The 18,988-nt window shown below is 39.6% G+C and overlaps 1 protein-coding gene across 1 annotated transcript; it reads right to left on the reverse strand.

Moving 5' to 3' along the window:
- Positions 1–11,475: 11,475 nt before the first annotated feature.
- On the reverse strand, positions 11,476–15,520 carry LOC126470577 (putative nuclease HARBI1). Its single transcript, XM_050098530.1, has 4 exons — positions 15,412–15,520; positions 14,352–15,312; positions 14,067–14,218; positions 11,476–13,011 (listed from the first exon to the last, which is right to left on the reverse strand). Exons 2-3 carry the CDS (start codon positions 15,310–15,312, stop codon positions 14,109–14,111), a joined length of 1,071 nt encoding a protein of 356 aa, XP_049954487.1. The 5' UTR covers positions 15,412–15,520; the 3' UTR covers positions 11,476–13,011; positions 14,067–14,108.
- Positions 15,521–18,988: the final 3,468 nt, after the last annotated feature.

Consider the following 18,988-nt stretch of genomic DNA (forward strand, 5'->3'; position numbering starts at 1 on the left):
AGTCACATATGTTATGTAGCACCATTGAAAGTGAATTGCCTTTGAGAATCCCACACTCACATGAGTGAGCCCAGTTAATGTTTAAGTTGTAGGACAGTTCTTTCTACCAATTTAATATTTGCATGTCGTGTGAAGTGTTGAGCATCAAATGTTGACCTGCAATGGATGTAGTGGCAGTAGACTGGCTATGATGAATGTCACACAAATCTTGGATGGAATGGGTACTATAAATTGAGAAAAAAGTTAATCATTCTCCAACTAACCTCAAGAGAATTACATGGATTGAAAATGTAGTTAAAATGATATATGTGAAAGATTAAGATGTAGGGCGGCTGCACCTTTACAAAACCACCAGGAGGTATTTGTCTTCTATGTATTGTCATCCACATGGAAAGAGTTGCTATTCTGCAGTACCAGGTATGAGTTCACAATCTCAACATCTCAAACATCATGTACTCATGAGTGCACCACTGTAGTATATATTTCAGAGTAGATGTGTGAAATTTCGGTACCCAAGCTAATTTTATTGCATCCTGTCTAAGACAAAAATGTAAAATAAGGGAAAAGCTATTGGCTTAAAATACTTCATATAGTTAAATACAGTGCCATCCCTACAGACAACTGACATGACACACCGAATGTAGATTTACTTGCAGGAACCAAATGTTTGTATTTAAAGCCATGTTTGGGCATTTCAGCAGCCTTGGGATTGTACTGGTATGTTAATGCTGAAAATTTACCTACTTCTGTTGTGAGATGTGTAAATTTTACAGTAACTTTTCCCTCATGTGTTACTGATTTGTTATTGCACTAAACGTATCAAAAAGGTGTAAACCTATTATGATCCAACACACACACACACACACACACACACACACACACACACACACACTAATAGATGTCTAACACATTTCTATACTTTTGATATTCTTTACCTGTTTTACAGCTAAGTTCAGAAACGGATACCAGGAGTGATTTGGATTAGTACCAATTTGGAGAGTGAATACATTACAATGTTGTAAAATCAAAAATGTGGACCACAGACCAAGAGTCGACTTATCACAAATGTGCTGCTAGTGTCCCTGTGTGCTATGAGCAGCTTTGTTGTTGTTGTCATTATGCAGAGTAAACACTGTGAAGCCAAGAAACTGCAACTGGGTATTCATATTCTACTTTAGCAATGAATGTAGCCATGTGGCGAGTTAACAATGACACTTAAGAAAAAATTCAAATCTTACTCTATAATATTAATGTAAATAGTGTCATCTCTAGCCATAAACAAATATGTGAAGCATTCAATAACCATCACTGCAACAGCCCCCTACTCCATTGATCAGACACAAAGTTATCACCAGGGACTCTTGCTCGATCCAGTCTCACTAGCTGATATCTTCAGTATTATAAAACTAAAAACAAATTCTCATATGGTTTTGATGGCAAATGATAATCTGTCTAGAGAAGTGGATCAAAACACCAAAATGCTTTGCACATTCACACTCATATTTCATTCAATTTTGAGGCATCTCAGATCAAGAAATGATCTGTATATAAAGAACAGAGCAGTGTAAGGCACATGGTAGTTTTACATAACCAAGTGACGAAAAACAAGGGGACAGACAAAAATTCAGAGAAAGTAAAAAGCTTCAAGAAATTCTATGTAGCTAAATAATTAGTGAATGAGTAAAATGAGTGTCCTGTAAGTGCTTCTTACAGTAGTGTATTATTTATTAACATAAAATTAAGAACGACATTCAGATTCCAACAACTGTGGTACAACAGCTGTTCACTACATTCTTTGTAAAGAAAATCAATGAAAGTGCTTGGGCTTCCGTGGCCAGCCAGTCAACATAAAAGCTTTCTGGGTATGGTATGGTATCATAATGTATAAAACTACTGCTGCTGGAGAGTAACCAACGTGTTGGCCACGGTTGCAGCAGCCTTCTTATGATGCTGTACCATATCCAGAAAACTTATGTCTAATACCAATGAAAGTTTACTGAAGCATTTCTTTTCAGGCATTGATAATTTATGAATCACTAAGTTTCATCTGAATGCAAACCCACCAAAATTACAAGTCTTCAGTTATGTAAGCAACAAGCCTTTCTCTAGAGATTGCATCACAATGATAAAGGATTTTACATCGTAATACAATGAATGCTCAACATATACATTCAGATTATATAAGGATTATTTGCACAAAGACATTACAATTATACAGTGAAATACAGATTAATCTGTCAATGAACAGTGAAGGACAGCGTAAATACACAGACATTACAATCACACTGAAATATGAATCTGTCAGACAGTGAATTCCATAAAATATACTTCCTTTATATCATCTGAATTATTTGTACTCTTTACATGATCATCACAACAGCAGTGCATTAAATGATATGAAATTATCTGAATAACAAGTAATTATCCAAGTTTATGAAAAAGATGACATTTGTGAAACTGGCAGCAATGCCAATAAATATCGCAGAAAAGTCTGGTACTTATGCACAGTCAGTGCATTTTTTAGTTCTAGTATGACTGTCAAACATCGTTCATGTTTTACAACTGTAGAATGTTTGTGTTCCAAATCAACATTATATAATGGACAGCATAGTATATCAGTTGCATAGTTTCCTTTCCTTTTGGGAATATGAGCGTAATAGCAGTAACGAGTTCATTGCTGAGCGAACGAGAAGACTTCATGGTCAATCACCAAGCACTGTAGATCAGATGTAGAAGGGTAGTTGGTTGCTGTTGTCTTGAATTCGCCTGCCAAAGGTTGATATCAGCAAAATGATCTTCAGGAATGACCAGCAACATCTTGGAACAGCCCATCTAGTACATGAAACATTTTTAAATATATGAACACCACACAAAATCTGAATATACCTGAAAAATTGATGTCGTTAGTAGAGACAGGGGTACTTTTTTATGAAGTCAATGTTCTAACCAAATTAAACTCCTGCTGGACCAGGAGAGCAGAGGAGGGGGGGGGGGGGGGTGATAGGAGATTTGCAGATCACTGTGTGCATATCAACAACTCAACACTTCTGCTTTACAGTATTACTGGTCTTCTTTCATCCTTAAGCGTTTACATTCTACAACAACTTTCCTATGACATTTATATATTCCAGAATTCAAAACCAGAACAGCTGTTGGCATGAGTGACAAAAGTAGATAATTTAAGGTGTTGCATAACAACTCAAATCACTTAAAGGCAAGTCTTCTGGTCCAGGTGGTATACCAGTCATGTTCCTTTCAGAGTATGCAGATACAATAGCACCTTTCTTAGAAATCATATACAACCTCTCACTTGACGGAAGGTCTGTTCCTAAAGACTGGAAAGCAGCACAGGTCACACCAATATTCAAGAAAGAAAATAGGAGTAACTCATTGAATTACCCATATCATTGAACTAAATTTGCAGTTGGATTTTGGAGCATATACTGTACTATAACATGAATCACCTTGCAGAAAATGACAGATACATAACCAACACGGATTCAGAAAACATTCTTCTGCAACACAGGTAGCTCTTTATTCCCATGAAATGATGAGTGCTCTCAACAAGGGATATCAGATAGGTAGGACAGAATGAAGTCAAGTTCTGAGAGAAATAAAGATTGAAACAAACCTTCAGTTTCAGAAAGAAATCTAACAGCATAATCCTGCCACATTGGATCAGCAAACATATCTGTTGGTTAAAAATTTACAGGAATCAGCATAATTTTTTTTCCACCCAATTTCATCGCAATAAATGTGAAATGCTATCTTTAGTGCATCAAAATATTCGAGGGCTTAGAAGTAAAATTGATGAACTACTTATGTGCATTGATGGATTAGTCATTGAACCTAGTTGATATAAACTACCTCTCTGAAAATCATGTGACCACTGGTACAGTAGACATGTTAAACCTTACAGAATTGAAGTTAGCCTCTTACTTCTGTAGACGAAATATGGAGAAAGGAGGAGTTGCGACAGTTTTAAATTTAAGAAACTTGACATTAATAAATTTTTCTAGAGTAGCACTTAGAAGCATGTGCAACAGAGATACAATTTCGTAATAGGTCCTGTATAAAGTAACCCTATACAGAGCACCTTCAGGAAATTTCTACCTGTTTTTAAATGGTCTTCAAGCTTTATTATCTCATCTAAAAAATAATAATAATAATAAAATGAATTTTACAAGCCATATTCAGCCAGAAAATCATAGGCAAAATTGTCCAAAAATTCAGAGTTTTAATAACTCAGCGACTGAAGGTATGATGAATGTGAAACTTGGTATCTCGTAGCCTAACAATGTAAGGTTCTCAAATATACAGTTTCATTTACGTATCATTTTTCCAATGCTGAATAAATTAAGTGAAAAGTTGAAGATTTTGTAAGGAGGTCAGAATGTAATGTTTTGGACCTGAATTTGCAAAAAACTGTGTTCTATAAAACTTATTTCATTATCCAATGTGGGCTATCAATGCTAGATAAATTAAATCAAAGTTGGACGCAGGAAATGCAATGTGAAAAAAATGTAAACTTCGGATTCTTATATCTCCGAGTACACACATGTTGAACATGAAAATTAATACACAATAGATCACTAGCACAAATATGTGGAATGCAACATTTCATTCATCTACTACTTTCCAATGGTCTGAAAATAGGACTCATTTGACAATTCATTTACCAACACAGTTTTTATTAAAGCCAAAAAACTAGTCTCATTCTAGACATGTTTGAAGGAGCCCCCTCCCCTGATTCATGGGTTTAATTTCAAATATGTGATAACAATGCTACACAAATTTGGGGCAAAGTAACTGGAAAAATCGCACTATGAATAAAGTCTTAACTTCAGTTTTTGATATTTTGTTGATTAACGGCTGGATAAACATGAAGCTGTGGACAACAACAACTTGTGAACATAAAGTTTTCCAATATAAAATGTCATTCATGTACTACTACCCACATTTCTACAAAACCAATTCAAACTTAATTTTTGTAAAAATTACAAAAATAGATCACATTCAATTAGCTTCCAGAAAATTTGTTTTCCACACCGGTTTTCGAACTAATCACAGTCAGAAAGAGCATGCTTTCAAGCAGCCAGAAAATCATGCTCGATTTTTCAATGTATGCTAACAATACCTGAAAATGAGCAACAAATTTGAGAGTTGTACGTCGTTTTTATTTTTAAGTTGATAAGTAACAGCTCACAATATAGCGCTGGTCCATGGTGAGGCTTTCACTACCATTTCAGGAATATGAATCAGCAAACTCATCACCATAGGGGTCATGCCCAATAGCTGTGCAGTACCAGCCATGGGTGTGTTTCTTCATCCACATTCCCTAGCCTGTAATCTGCTTTCTTAATTTAGGTTCCAAAGCCGTATGGTACCTGCCTATTTACAAAACCATTTGCTGAGTACCTGAAATCCTCTGTTCATTGTCTGAAGACTACTGATTATTTACTTCAGCCGTTTCCATGGTAGACAGCATGTGAGATATGATCACGGCATTATCTCTAAACAATGTCATCATGGACCAATGCAATACAGTGAGATATCACTCGTCAATGAGACACAGCAGAGCATGGTCAACAGGTTGTTGAAATCTAGCCTGCTATTTGGGTTCATTCCCTCAAATTTGTCCATAATTTTCTAAAAGCAAGTTGAATGTGACTTATTTTAATTTTTAGAAAAATTAAGTTTGAACTATAGTCATGGGTGATTGGAATTCGAGAGTAGGAAAAGGGAGAGAAGGAAACATAGTACGTGAATATGGATTGGGGCTAAGAATTGAAAGAGGAAGCCGCCTGGTAGAATTTTGCGCAGAGCATAACTTAATCACAGCTAACACTTGGTTCAAAATTCATGAAAGAAGGTTGTATACATGGAAGAACCCTGGAGATACTAGAAGATATCAGATAGATTATATAATGGTAAGACAGAGATTTAGGAACCAGGTTTTAAATTGTAAGACATTTCCAGGGGCAGATGTGGACTCCGATCTATTGGTTATGAACTGTAGATTAAAACTCAAGAAACTACAAAAAGGTGGGATTTGAGGAGATGGGACCTGGATAAACCGACTAAACCAGAGGTTGTAGAGAGTTTCAGGAAGAGCATAAAGGAACAATTGACAAGAATGGGGGAAAGATTAACGGTAGAAGAAGAATGGATAGCTTTGAGGGATGAAGTGGTGAAGGCAGCAGAGGATCAAATAGGTAAAAAGACAAGGGCTAGTAGAAATCCTCGGGTGACAGAAGAAATACTGAATTTCATTGATGAAAGGAGAAACTATAAAAATGCAGTAAATGAAGCAGGCAAAAAGGAATACAAACGTCTCAAAAATGAGATCGACAGGTAAGATAGCTACTGCCTACAGGAAAATTAAGGAGACCTTTGGAGAAAAGAGAACCACTTGTATGAATATCAAGAGCTCAGATGGAAACCCAGTTCTAAGCAAAGAAGGGAAAGCAGAAAGGTGGAAGGACTATATAGAGGGACTATACAAGGGCGATGTTCTTGAGGACAATATTATGGAAATGGAAGAGGATGTAGATGAAGATGAAAGGGGAGATAAGATACTGCGTGAAGACATTGATAGAGCACTGAAAGACCTAAGTCGAAACAAGGCCACGGGAGTAGACAACATTCCATTAGAACTACTGACAGCCTTGGGAGAGCCAGTCCTGACAAAACTCTACCATCTGGTGAACAAAATGTATGAGACAGGCGAAATACCCTCAGACGTCTAGAAGAATATAATAATTCCCATCCCAAAGAAATCAGGTGTTGACAGATGTGAAAATGACCAAACTGTCAGTTTAATAAGTCACGGCTGCAAAATACTGACGCGAATTCTGTACAGACAACAAATGGAAAAACTGGTAAGGAAGATCAGTTTGGATTCTGTAGAAATATGGGAACACGTGAGGCAATACTGACCCTACGACTTATCTTAGAAGCTAGATTAAAAAAAGCCAAACCTACGTTCCTAGCATTTGTAGACATAGAGAAAGGTTTTGACCATGTTGACTGGAATAATCTCTTTCAAATTGTGAAGGTGGCAGGGGTAAAATACAGGGAGCGAAAGGCTTTTTACCATTTGTAAAGAAACCAGGTGGAAGTTATAAGAGTCAAGGGACATGAAAGGGAAGCAGTGGTTGGGAAGGGAGTGAGACAGGGTTGTAGCCTCTCCCCGTGTTATTCAATCTGTATATTGAGGAAGCAGTAAAGGAAACAAAAGAAAAATTCGGAGTAGGTATTAAAATCCATGGAGAAGAAATAAAAACTTTAAGGTTCGCCAATGACATTGTAGTTCTGTCAGAGACAGCAAAGGACTTGGAAGAGCAGCTGAACGGAATGGACAGTGTCTTGAAAGGAGGTTATAAGATGAACATCAACAAAAGCAAAACGAGGATAATGGAATGTAGTCGAATTAAGTCAGGCGATGCTGAGGGAATTAGATTAGGAAATGAGACACTTGAAGTAGTAAATGAGTTTTGCTATTTGGGGGGCAAAGTAACTGATAATGGTCGAAGTAGAGAGGATATAAAATGTAGACTGGCAATGGCAAGGAAAGCGTTTCTGAAGAAGAGAAATTTGTTAACATCGAGTATAGATTTAAATGTCAGGAATTCGTTTGTGAAAGTATTTGTATGGAGCGTAGCCATGTATGGAAGTGAAACATGGACGATAAATAGTTTGGACAAGAAGAGAAGACTTTGAAATGTGGTGCTACAGAAGAATGCTGAAGATTAGATGGGTAGATCATGTAACTAATGAGGAAGTATTGAATAGGATTGGGGAGAAGAGGAGCTTGTGGCACAACTTGACAAGAAGAAGGGATCAGTTGGTAGGACATGTTCTGAGGCATCAAGGGATCAGCAATTTAGTATTGGAGGGCAGCGTGGAAGGTAAAAATTGTAGAGGGAGACCAAGAGATGAATACACTAAACAGATTCAGAAGGATGTAGGCTGCAGTACGTATTGGGAGATGATGAAGCTTGCACAGGATAGGGTAGCATGGAGAGCTGCATCAAACCCTTCTCTGGACTGAAGGCCACAACATCAAGTTTGAACTGATGTTTTAGAAATTTCGAAAGAAGTATGTGAATGATATTTTACACTGGGTAACCCTACATTGCAAAGTTGTTGAGTCTAAAGTTTCATGTTTTATGATTACTTTAATCAGTAACCTATAAGAAGCCAAAGATAAAACTTTATTCACAGCATGGTTTTTCTGGCTACTTTGCCTCAATTTACGGAGCAGTATTAGGCCTGGATGAAAATTAATCCCACTGTCTGGGGGCAGGGGGGGCTTAAAAGACATTGGTTAGAAGGACATTAGTTTTGACACTTTAATAGAAAATTGTATTTATAAATGAAGTGTGGAATGTATCCCATTTTAATCATCATCATCTTGTGGATGAATTTGTACATCATTAGACAAAAGTAACCGAAATTTTGTATCCCAAATCATCCTGATTCTGATCTATTGGATGTTAAAAGTTTCATGATCAGCACGTGTTTACTCTATGAGATGTAAAAATTCAAAGTTTATATTTCTTCCGTGCCACAATTTGCATGTCCATGATTCAAATTACACTCCTGAAAATGGAAAAAAGAACACATTGACACCGGTGTGTCAGACCCACCATACTTGCTCCGGACACTGCGAGAGGGCTGTACAAGCAATGATCACACGCATGGCACAGCGGACACACCAGGAACCGCGGTGTTGGCCGTCGAATGGCGCTAGCTGCGCAGCATTTGTGCACCGCCGCCGTCAGTGTCAGCCAGTTTGCTGTGGCATACGGAGCTCCATTGCAGTCTTTAACACTGGTAGCATGCTGCGACAGCGTGGACATGAACCGTATGTGCAGTTGACGGACTTTGAACGAGGGCGTATAGTGGGCATGCGGGAGGCCGGGAGGACGCACCGCCGAATTGCTCAACACGTGGGGCGTGAGGTCTCCACAGTACATCGATGTTGTCGCCAGTGGTCTGCGGAAGGTGCACGTGCCCGTCGACCTGGGACCGGACCGCAGCGACGCACGGATGCACGCCAAGACCATAGGATCCTATGCAGTGCCGTAGGGGACCGCACCGCCACTTCCCAGCAAATTAGGGACACTGTTGCTCCTGGGGTATCGGCGAGGACCATTCGCAACCGTCTCCATGAGGCTGGGCTACGGTCCTGCACACCGTTAGGCCATCTTCCGCTCACGCCCCAACATCGTGCAGCCCGCCTCCAGTGGTGTCGCGACAGGTGTGAATGGAGGGACGAATGGAGACATGTCGTCTTCAGCGATGAGAGTCGCTTCTGCCTTGGTGCCAATGATGGTCGTATGCGTGTTTGGCACCGTGCAGGTGAGCGCCACAATCAGGACTGCATACGACCGAGGCACACAGGGCCAACACCCGGCATCATGGTGTGGGGAGCGATCTCCTACACTGGCCGTACACCACTGGTGATCGTCGAGGGGACACTGAATAGTGCACGGTACATCCAAACCATCATCGAACCCATCGTTCTACCATTCCTAGACCGGCAAGGGAACTTGCTGTTCCAACAGGACAATGCACGTCCGCTTGTATCCCGTGCCACCCAACGTGCTCTAGAAGGTGTAAGTCAACTACCCTGGCCAGCAAGATCTCCAGATCTGTCCCCCATTGAGCATGTTTGGGACTGGATGAAGCATCATCTCACGCGGTCTGCACGTCCAGCACGAACGCTGGTCCAACTGAGGCGCCAGGTGGAAATGGCATGGCAAGCCGTTCCACAGGACTACATCCAGCATCTCTACGATCGTCTCCATGGGAGAATAGCAGCCTGCATTGCTGCGAAAGGTGGATATACACTGTACTAGTGCCGACATTGTGCATGCTCTGTTGCCTGTGTCTATGTGCCTGTGGTTCTGTCAGTGTGATCATGTGATGTATCTGACCCCAGGAATGTGTCAATAAAGTTTCCCCTTCCTGGGACAATGAATTCACGGTGTTCTTATTTCAATTTCCAGGAGTGTATTTAGCATTGATAGCTCACATTGGGTAAGCAAAAACTTTTTTGGTCTTTTTTTTTGTTAAAACAATGGTGTTTTAACGAGTCCAGTTTGGAAAGAGTAATAGAACTGTTCTTTTGCAAAATCAGGTCAAAAAGACCACATTTTTCACCTACTTACCAAATCTACTTTCCATTTAATTTATTCCATACTGGAAAGTGGTACAAAAACAAAACTTTATACCTGACAACCTTGTGTTATTGGATTACATACCAAGTTTCATGTTCATCATACCTTTAGTCCCTGAGATATATATATATATATAAAGCCAAACTCTGAAATTTTCTGGGCAATTTTGCCTACAATTTTCTGGCTGAATATGATTTGTAAAATTCTTTTCATTATTGTTCTTATGAGAATGCATAAAGTGGTACAAGATGGCCTAATTTCATTTCATCAACAAAATTTTGCCGAAGGTAACATCTCAAATTCACCAGAAATTTACATTCACTCTGCACATGGAGTAAAGCGAGCGGCTGTATCTCTGCCATTATTGCTGTGACAAATGTTAAACTTTATCAGTGTTCATGGGAGACATGTGAATGTTCAATAAAATTTCAGTGAAATCTGTGATAGACAAGCAGGAAAAGGTTCTGAAATTAATGGAATGACCTACTATATAGTAGTTTATTGTAAAGTTGAAGCAGAGACAGACATTGTTCTTATTACTGACAGTTAATCTGCACATCCAAACGCAACATAATTTGCTCTTTCCCTTGCAAACTGCCTGAGTCACCTACACTTCTGGACCTCAGCATAATTCACCCCATGAAAGCAAGAGTATGGCTGCTGGGCAGAGATCCATTTCATTCCTCAAAAGAAAGACAGACCTGAAAAATTAACATTATACAGTCCACACACGTTACTGCGTGGAATGCTTTGACTCAACAAATGGCATTGACCTGTTTCTCTTGAAGACTACACGTCCAATAAGTTCTGCTGTAACCGTGCATGGACTTGATACTGTTACCAGCTATTTTTACTTATTTCGGTCAGTTTTTGCAGCATTACGTGAGTACATAGACTCTATAGCTCTGAAAAATAACTTGTCCAAAAGCCAGAAAAGTTCTCTTGTTAATATGCTTTACATGTCTCAGCATGTGTAATACTATGAGTTACCTTGACTCCTTAATTCATTTTCATTCAAGTGCGAATGTTTGTCATTTAGCAGGTGTGGTATCTAGAGTTTGGTTTGGTACAAGTTGCTGTCTGATCAGTTACACTCCTTGTATGGTGCACACTACTTTTGAGAAAATGTTTAACTGATTGTCAAACCAGGAAAACAAATGCAAATAGGCATTTAACATTGATTTGTAAAATATACTGATTATAAGCATAAAATGAGGTCACTGAGTGGTGGTAAATGACAGGAATTAAAAAAGCTGAGTTTCATTTTTTTTAACACTTTAATTGTTCCAATATTATAAATAAGCATACAAAGGGTATTGGAACAACTGCCATGGACTTAGGGACCCATCCTGGCATTCGCCTTACACTATCTGGGGAAACCATGGAAGACCCAGATCAGGATGGCAGAGGAGGGTGGGATGTTACAATATACAATTAAAATTTATAATATACTCAAATGCACAGTTCCCAATTACAATTTAACTACAAACACAAAGACAAGTCACAATTTCACTGAAACTATAATCACCAAATGCACAGTTCAAAATTACAGTTTATAATCACTACTCCTCCGTTGCTCTTCACAGACGCGACATCTGATGCCCTCAGCTTCAACCTGTAAAAACAATGAGCCAACACCCTATCATTTGCATGACAAGATGTTGAGCTCATAAGGACTTTAGTAAGGAAACAGGACAAAGCATGCAATTTGAAGAAATGATTAACACAATACGGCATATGTGGTTCGTAAAATCATTTATAATAAACTCAAACAACTACTGCATCAACTAATTTTGGTGTGAGTAAATGTAAATCCATAACATTGTGTAATTGGTCATGTAAGTTAGTTTATGGGTGACATGTCCTAGTGTGAGTCCCAGGCACTCTTCCTAACATTGTAGCTAATGATCACACATCTAAAAAAAACTCACAAAGAACTAGTGGTTGCTGGTGATTTTAATATACATGTCCTGAAAAACACTGAAATCAGTTACATTGACATTCAATTTAATTTCTACTGTAAATTTCCCAACTAGGGTATACAAATGTGCTAAGACAGCCACTGACAATATATTTATAGCCAATTCTAGGCAAGTAAGCCACATTACAAAACCAGTAGTAAATGGGTTATTAGCCTTAAAGCTCATTACAAAATTTACTGCAAAACATTGAAGAAGGTTATCCAGAAATCTAAACACCAGCATTATGAGAAGAAGATAAATACATCCAGCAATAAAATAAAAACAATATGGGATACAGTTAAATCAGAGACAGGTAGGACGAGAACTGAGGAGGAACAAGTAGCTCAAAAAGTAAATGAAACCCTGATAAACAATGGAATATCTGAGACCAGTGTACACAAGCAATCTCAGTGAAATGAAATTTACACTTCACCCAAAGAAATAGAATCAACGTCCTTGAAATCAAACCATTCTAGTGGTTACAATAACACATCAACAAAGTTGATAAACGAGTGTTCATGTGAGCTTATTCATATCTAAAGTTATTTGTGTAATCAATCACTTATTACAGGAACATTCCCGGGCTGGCTTAAGTATGCTGAAGTTATACCTCTCCACAAGAAACAGAAATGCTGTCAAATTACCGACCAATCTCACTTGGCAAGAAACAAATGCAATTAAAGCTCAAAAACTAATATGGTCTACATTAAAAATAAAAAACTTCCCTTTATATGCCCCAGCTGTTGATTATTCTTGGACAGCCCTTTATTCTTCCTCCATGGCCTGCAGTTGACTTCCTTCACCTTGATCTCCTGCTTGTAGTCTGCGACAATACATCCTAACATCCACATCACTGGTATGATCTGGAGGGGAAAAGTAATAAAAATCAAATGTACTGCTACCTCAGTAAAGTAGGTGTTATGCTTTTGTCAGTCAGGGAACTGATGAGTATAAATATCCTAACATCAGTTTACCATGCTCTTGCACTAAATCCTAACATATGGCCTCATATTCTGTGGCCACAGTTCTGAGTCCAATAAAATATTTAAGCTCCAAAATAAAGCTGTCAGGATGGTGTTATTTAAAAAGCAGGGAGACTCATGTAAACAAGTATTCCAAAAACTAGATATTCTTACACTTCCATGCCAGTATAGATTGGAGATACTAAGCTTTACCAAGCTAAATATTGGCAGCCTGAAGCAGAATCTGGACTACCACCAGCAAGACACTAGAGGGAAATACTTGCTGACACAGTTTACCCTTTCCTTTCAGCATATAGCTGATAGTGTAAAATGTATGGGGATTAAACTTTATCATCATGTACCACTAAACATAAAAACCCAGCACATTTTAAAATAAGGCTTGTCAATATTATTAAAATACTGTTTTTGTAACATGACTATTTTGAATGCTATTTTTTTATGTAATATATTTGCACACTTATCTTTCTCTACTGTAATTTACCTTCAAAATGTAAATTTCAATATGGCCTAAACAACTGTCAAAGTTGATCTATTTGTATGTACTTATATTTATCCAGCAAATCATAACTACTGTATACATTGTGTAATGCTTATCTGTACTGAATTTGATTTTAAATTTATACACAAATTTTAATTAGGCCTTTTTGACCTTAATTTCAAACAACTTTTGAATGTACTAATACTGTATCCTGTAATCTATAATTCCCATACAATTGTGTAAGTGTAGGTGTATTTATTTGGTGTTGTGTATTTTTTAAATGCTTCAGAAGTATGACTTGTGCCATATCATGTAGTACTCTCTGAACACAAAATTTGTTGATCAATAAAGAATTAATGAATGAAATTCTTAGACACTGAACATCAAACCATCAAATTTGTAGTAACTAAAGCTGTTAATCTGAAGGTATAATTTTATCCGATATGGTTTCACTTACATTTGTTGTAATATGTTGGTGATGGGGCATCTGGTGCTGCTTTTACATTTGCAACTGTGCTGCAATCATATTTCTCTTTGCAATGCCACTTCTGTCATCCCTGTTGTAGAAGCCGACTATTCGTTCTTCAGCCGGTGCATCATCTTCTTCACCTGTGAGGATCATATACGTAAATACACAAAAGAATTAGAAGTTATGTGTATATTCAGCTTATGTCGGTAGCGTTTACAAAATTATTGAAAATGTAGTAAAACAATGAAATGATACAGTTATTGCTGTATGTACCTTCGTTATCTTCTAACTCCAAGTTATCTTCCACGGCGAGATTGTGTAGCACACAGCATGCTCGGATGAAGTGCGCCATCTCTCTAGCACTCCTCAATTTCAGATGATACAACTGTCTGAAACGCTGCTTCAACAGGCCAAAGCAATGTTCCACAACACACCTGTTTTTTGAGAGTGCCCTATTGAATTCACATTGCACTCTGGACAAACTCCCTGTATTTCTAAAGGGTGTTAATAAATTTCTGGTGCAGGGATATACACTGTCACCCAGAATATGAAAATCTCCACACTTTTCTTCGAGTGTGTGGTAGTGTGTGGACGTCCTGAAAACCCTCCCGTCGTGTACAGAGCCCGGATAGCCAATGAATAAGTCCCTAATCCGTCGATTTTGATCACAAACTACTTGAAGCTGAATAGAAAAATAATTCTTCCTACTCATATAGGACTGGGGATCTTTCTGAGGTCTATCGATCCTAATGTGGGAACCGTCGATTGCCCCAATCGCACCAGGCAATCCATTTCCCCGGAAATGAGCCTCAATCTCTGCTCTTTCTTCGGCGGACGGCCACTTTATAACCTCTCTTCCCAAATCACTAATAAAGTTTGTAACTCTCTGAATAACGCATCGCAGAGAAGAAATACAAATGTTAAATCTATCTGCTACATCCCTGAAACCTGCAGCTTTGTGGCCCGCGAACCACAAAAAGATCAATATATGCTGCAGTGGGAGCAGTTTCCCATTTCCCCCTGCCTGATAATTGTAGAATCTGGAATTCCTAAACCTTTCGCAAAGGTCATCTGCCACGTGACGCCGCACCCGAAAATGCTCTACAAATTCCCTGTCATTATATTGTGGCACCACATCCTCCACATAATTTTCAATCCTCTGTCTTTTTTGAGGTTGTAACATTTCCAGCTCCTCGTCGCTCCACAGAAAATCTGTCTCAGATTCGCTGGACATCTGGAATAAACAGTATCAATAAATTTCACGTTTCAACCAAGTCCTTCACACTCCTAGTAAAGGTGACTTCATATGAGAATAAATAAATAAAATGCTTACCTTACAATTCACGATGATGAAGCGTAACAGCAAGAGAGCAGACCTATCGCCACAATAGCTTGCAAGGGAATGGACAGTGAACACGCACGCACGTGGAGTCTGCCCCCACTCCAACTCTCACAGCTCTGCGCATGCGCGATTCTGGCAGCTTGGCTGTGCCAGAAACATTTTTCCGGGTAGCGTCTGGCAGCTTGCTGCCACTGCTCGTACACCAAACAGCCCTACTTCGAGTAGCCAGAAAGCGGGAGAAAGCACTGCTCATACACGAATTCAGCTCTGCGCATGCGCACGAGTCCGCTGGCAACTGCTCATACGGACCTTATGCAACCACTATGTCACGTGATTTAACTTTTAAAGGTATAGATGATGCCGCGAAATTCTGAAACTTTTTTGTCCATTACTCGCAAATAAGGTCCCACCAGGGTGAATGGTTGCAGGGTGTGATTTCCTTGGACCTTAACCTACATCACCACATATATTGTTTCAAAAAGTCGGTCCCACTGGTGGGAACCTCTCCTTATAGCCAAGGTGGAACAGTGAGAATGGACATGTCAATTTTTCGGAGGATGTGAGCACACATGAGTGGCCCATCCCAAAATACTGAACCTAAGCAAGGCTGGAATATGATGAACTATTTCTGTCCATCTACCTTTCATCCATTTTTATCTACATTTATTATATGTACAGAGTGTTTCAAAAATGACCCGTATATTTGAAATGGCAATAAAACCTAAACGAGCAGCAATACAAATACACCGTTTGTTGCAATATGCTTAGGACAACAGTACATTTTCAGGCGGACAAACTTTCGAAATTACAGTAGTTACAATTTTCAACAACAGATGGCGCTGCAAGTGATGTGAAAGATGTAGAAAACAACGCAGTCTGTGGGTGCGCCATTCTGTACGTCGTCTTTCTGCTGTAAGCATGTGCTGTTCACAATGTGCAAGTGTGCTGTAGACAACATGGTTTATTCCTTAGAACAGAGGATTTTTCTGGTGTTGGAATTCCACCGCCTAGAACACAGTGTTGTTACAACAAGACGAAGTTTTCAACAGAGGTTTAATGTAACCAAAGGACCGAAAAGCGGGTTGAAAAATTTCAGCGGACTGGGAACGTGACGGATGAACGTGCTGGAAAGGTAGGGCGACCGCGTATGGCAACCAGAGGGCAACGCGCAGCTAGTGCAGCAGGTGATCCAACAGCGGCCTCAGGTTTCCGTTCACCGTGTTGCAGCTGTGGTCCAAATGACGCCAACGTCCACGTATCGTCTCATGCGCCAGAGTTTGCACCTCTATCCATACAAAATTCAAACGCGGCAACCCCTCAGCGCCGCTACCATTGCTGCACGAGAGACATTCGCTAACGATATAGTGCACAGGATTGATGACGGCGATATGCATGTGGGCAGCATTTGGTTTACTGACGAAGCTTATTTTTACCTGGATGGCTTCGTCAATAAACAGAACTGGCGCATATGGGGAACCGAAAAGCCCCATGTTGCAGTCCCATCGTCACTGCGTCCTCAAAAAGTACTGGTCTGGGCCGCCATTTCTTCCAAAGGAATCATTGGCCCATTTTTCAGATCCGAAACGATTACTGCATCACGCTATCTGGACATTCTTCGTGAGTTTGTGGCGGTACAAACTGCCTTAGACGACACTGCGAACACCTCGTGGTTTATGCAAGATGGTGCCCGGCCACATTGCATGGCCGACATCTTTAATTTCCTGAATGAATATTTCGATGATCATGTGATTGCTTTGGGCTATCCGAAACATACAGGAGGCGGTGTGGATTGGCCTCCCTATTCGCCAGACATGAACCCCTGTGACTTCTTTCTGTGGGGACACTTGAAAGACCAGGTGTACCGCCAGAATCCAGAAACAATTCAACAGCTGATGCAGTACATCTCATCTGCATGTGAAGCCATTCCGCCAGACACGTTGTCAAAGGTTTGGGTAATTTCATTCAGAGACTACGCCATATTATTGCTACGCATGGTGGATATGTGGAAAATATCGTACTATAGAGTTTCCCAGACCGCAGCGCCGTCTGTTGTTGACAATTGTAACTACTGTAATTTCGAAAGTTTGTCTGCCTGAAAGTGTGCTGTTGTCCCAAGCATATTGCAACAAACGGTGTATTTCTATCGCTGCTCGTTTAGTTTTTATTGCCGTTTCAAATATACTGGTCATTTTTGAAACACCCTGTACATGTGCTCACTATATATTCTGTTCACTCTATTTATTCCGTTTGGTTATAATTTAGATACCACAATTATATGCATTTGCATGTTGCATATGCAATTAAATATTTTGCTCCTTTTTACCGGTTATTGCAGATTTTAACTAAAAACTAGTGACGAAGCATATTTCGCTGTATGTCAACAATATTTTGAAAATTTAGACGGGAGGTCTCCAGCTCGATCTAGAACTGCGTGCAATCGCTAATCGAGAGGCCACTGCCTGGCGAACTCATTACAGAAGAGGAACAGGCAGACAGTCAATGCTCCTGCGCCTACGCCCCTGGTGAATCCGCTTCACTGTCATACCGTGCGCATCGGCAATAATTAAATTAAACTACACAAGCTTTTAGTCGCATGTCTATTGTTTCAGTTTAGCTTTCTATTTACTTGTACACAGCTGAATGTTTTTACGACGTGTAGTGTGTAACATGGTGTACGCCACGCTGCCCAGAAACAAAAACGTCGTACCTTGGATAGCTGACTATTCTGGAACATTTACACATGACAGAATTGTGTTGTATTGTCGAGTTTGCAAGAAAAACGTTTCGTGGGAAAAAAAAACTTTCAAATAGACCAGCATGTCGAAGTCTTCATATCGCAGGAATACAGAAGTAATGACCATGAGCCTTCTTCTTCCTATTTAGTGGCCTGCGAAGAACTTGAAAAAGTAAATCATTCTGCGATTGCCAGACTTGTGAATGAGCGTATTAGAAAAATACTTCCAGAATCGTCTGCAGATGAAAAGGTGTTCGTGTTTATTACAAATGCTGTTAGTAGGGGGACAAGGGGGGTGCCGCTCCACATTACATTGTTGCCAGATGTGTCCAATATGGCGGCGATAATTTCATCCAAGTGGCTGTTTGTAGACTTGGCAGCACATGATGTCATTCAAGATGGCTGCTTTTGGCAGGAAGTTTGAATTTTGGTGGGAAGGTAGGTCACTTGAGCTACTTTCACTAACCTAAGTTGCCTGACTGCCACCTCTTTGCTGGCCGATGTGGCCGAGAGGTTCTAGGCACTTCAGTCTGAAACCACATTACTACTACGGTCGCAAGTTCGAATCTTGCCTCGAGCATGGATGTGTGGTGTCTTTAGGTTAGTTAGGTTTAAGTAGTTCCAAGTTCTACGGGACTGATGACCTCAGATGTTAAGCCCCATAGTGCTCAGAGCCATTTGAACCATTTGAGCCACCTTTTCCTTTCGGAACATTTTACTGAGGGATGGAATATATTTATCACAATGACACAAAACACTCGCCTTGATGTGTTTCGGGTCACAACACACAGTCTGCAGACCTGTAAACTAATTCTAAATAATGCTAACCAGACA

Source organism: Schistocerca serialis, chromosome 3 (genome assembly GCF_023864345.2).
Source record: "Schistocerca serialis cubense isolate TAMUIC-IGC-003099 chromosome 3, iqSchSeri2.2, whole genome shotgun sequence".
Lineage (NCBI taxonomy): Eukaryota > Metazoa > Arthropoda > Insecta > Orthoptera > Acrididae > Schistocerca > Schistocerca serialis.

Excerpts from the sequence above, each read along its gene's own strand:
- LOC126470577 (XM_050098530.1), bottom strand. The coding sequence starts at position 15,312 with ATGTCCAGCGAATCTGAGACAGATTTTCTGTGGAGCGACGAGGAGCTG. Across the intron at positions 14,219-14,351 it reads GGAGTTAGAAGATAACGAAG|GTGAAGAAGATGATGCACCG; the intron begins GTACATACAGCA and ends TGATCCTCACAG.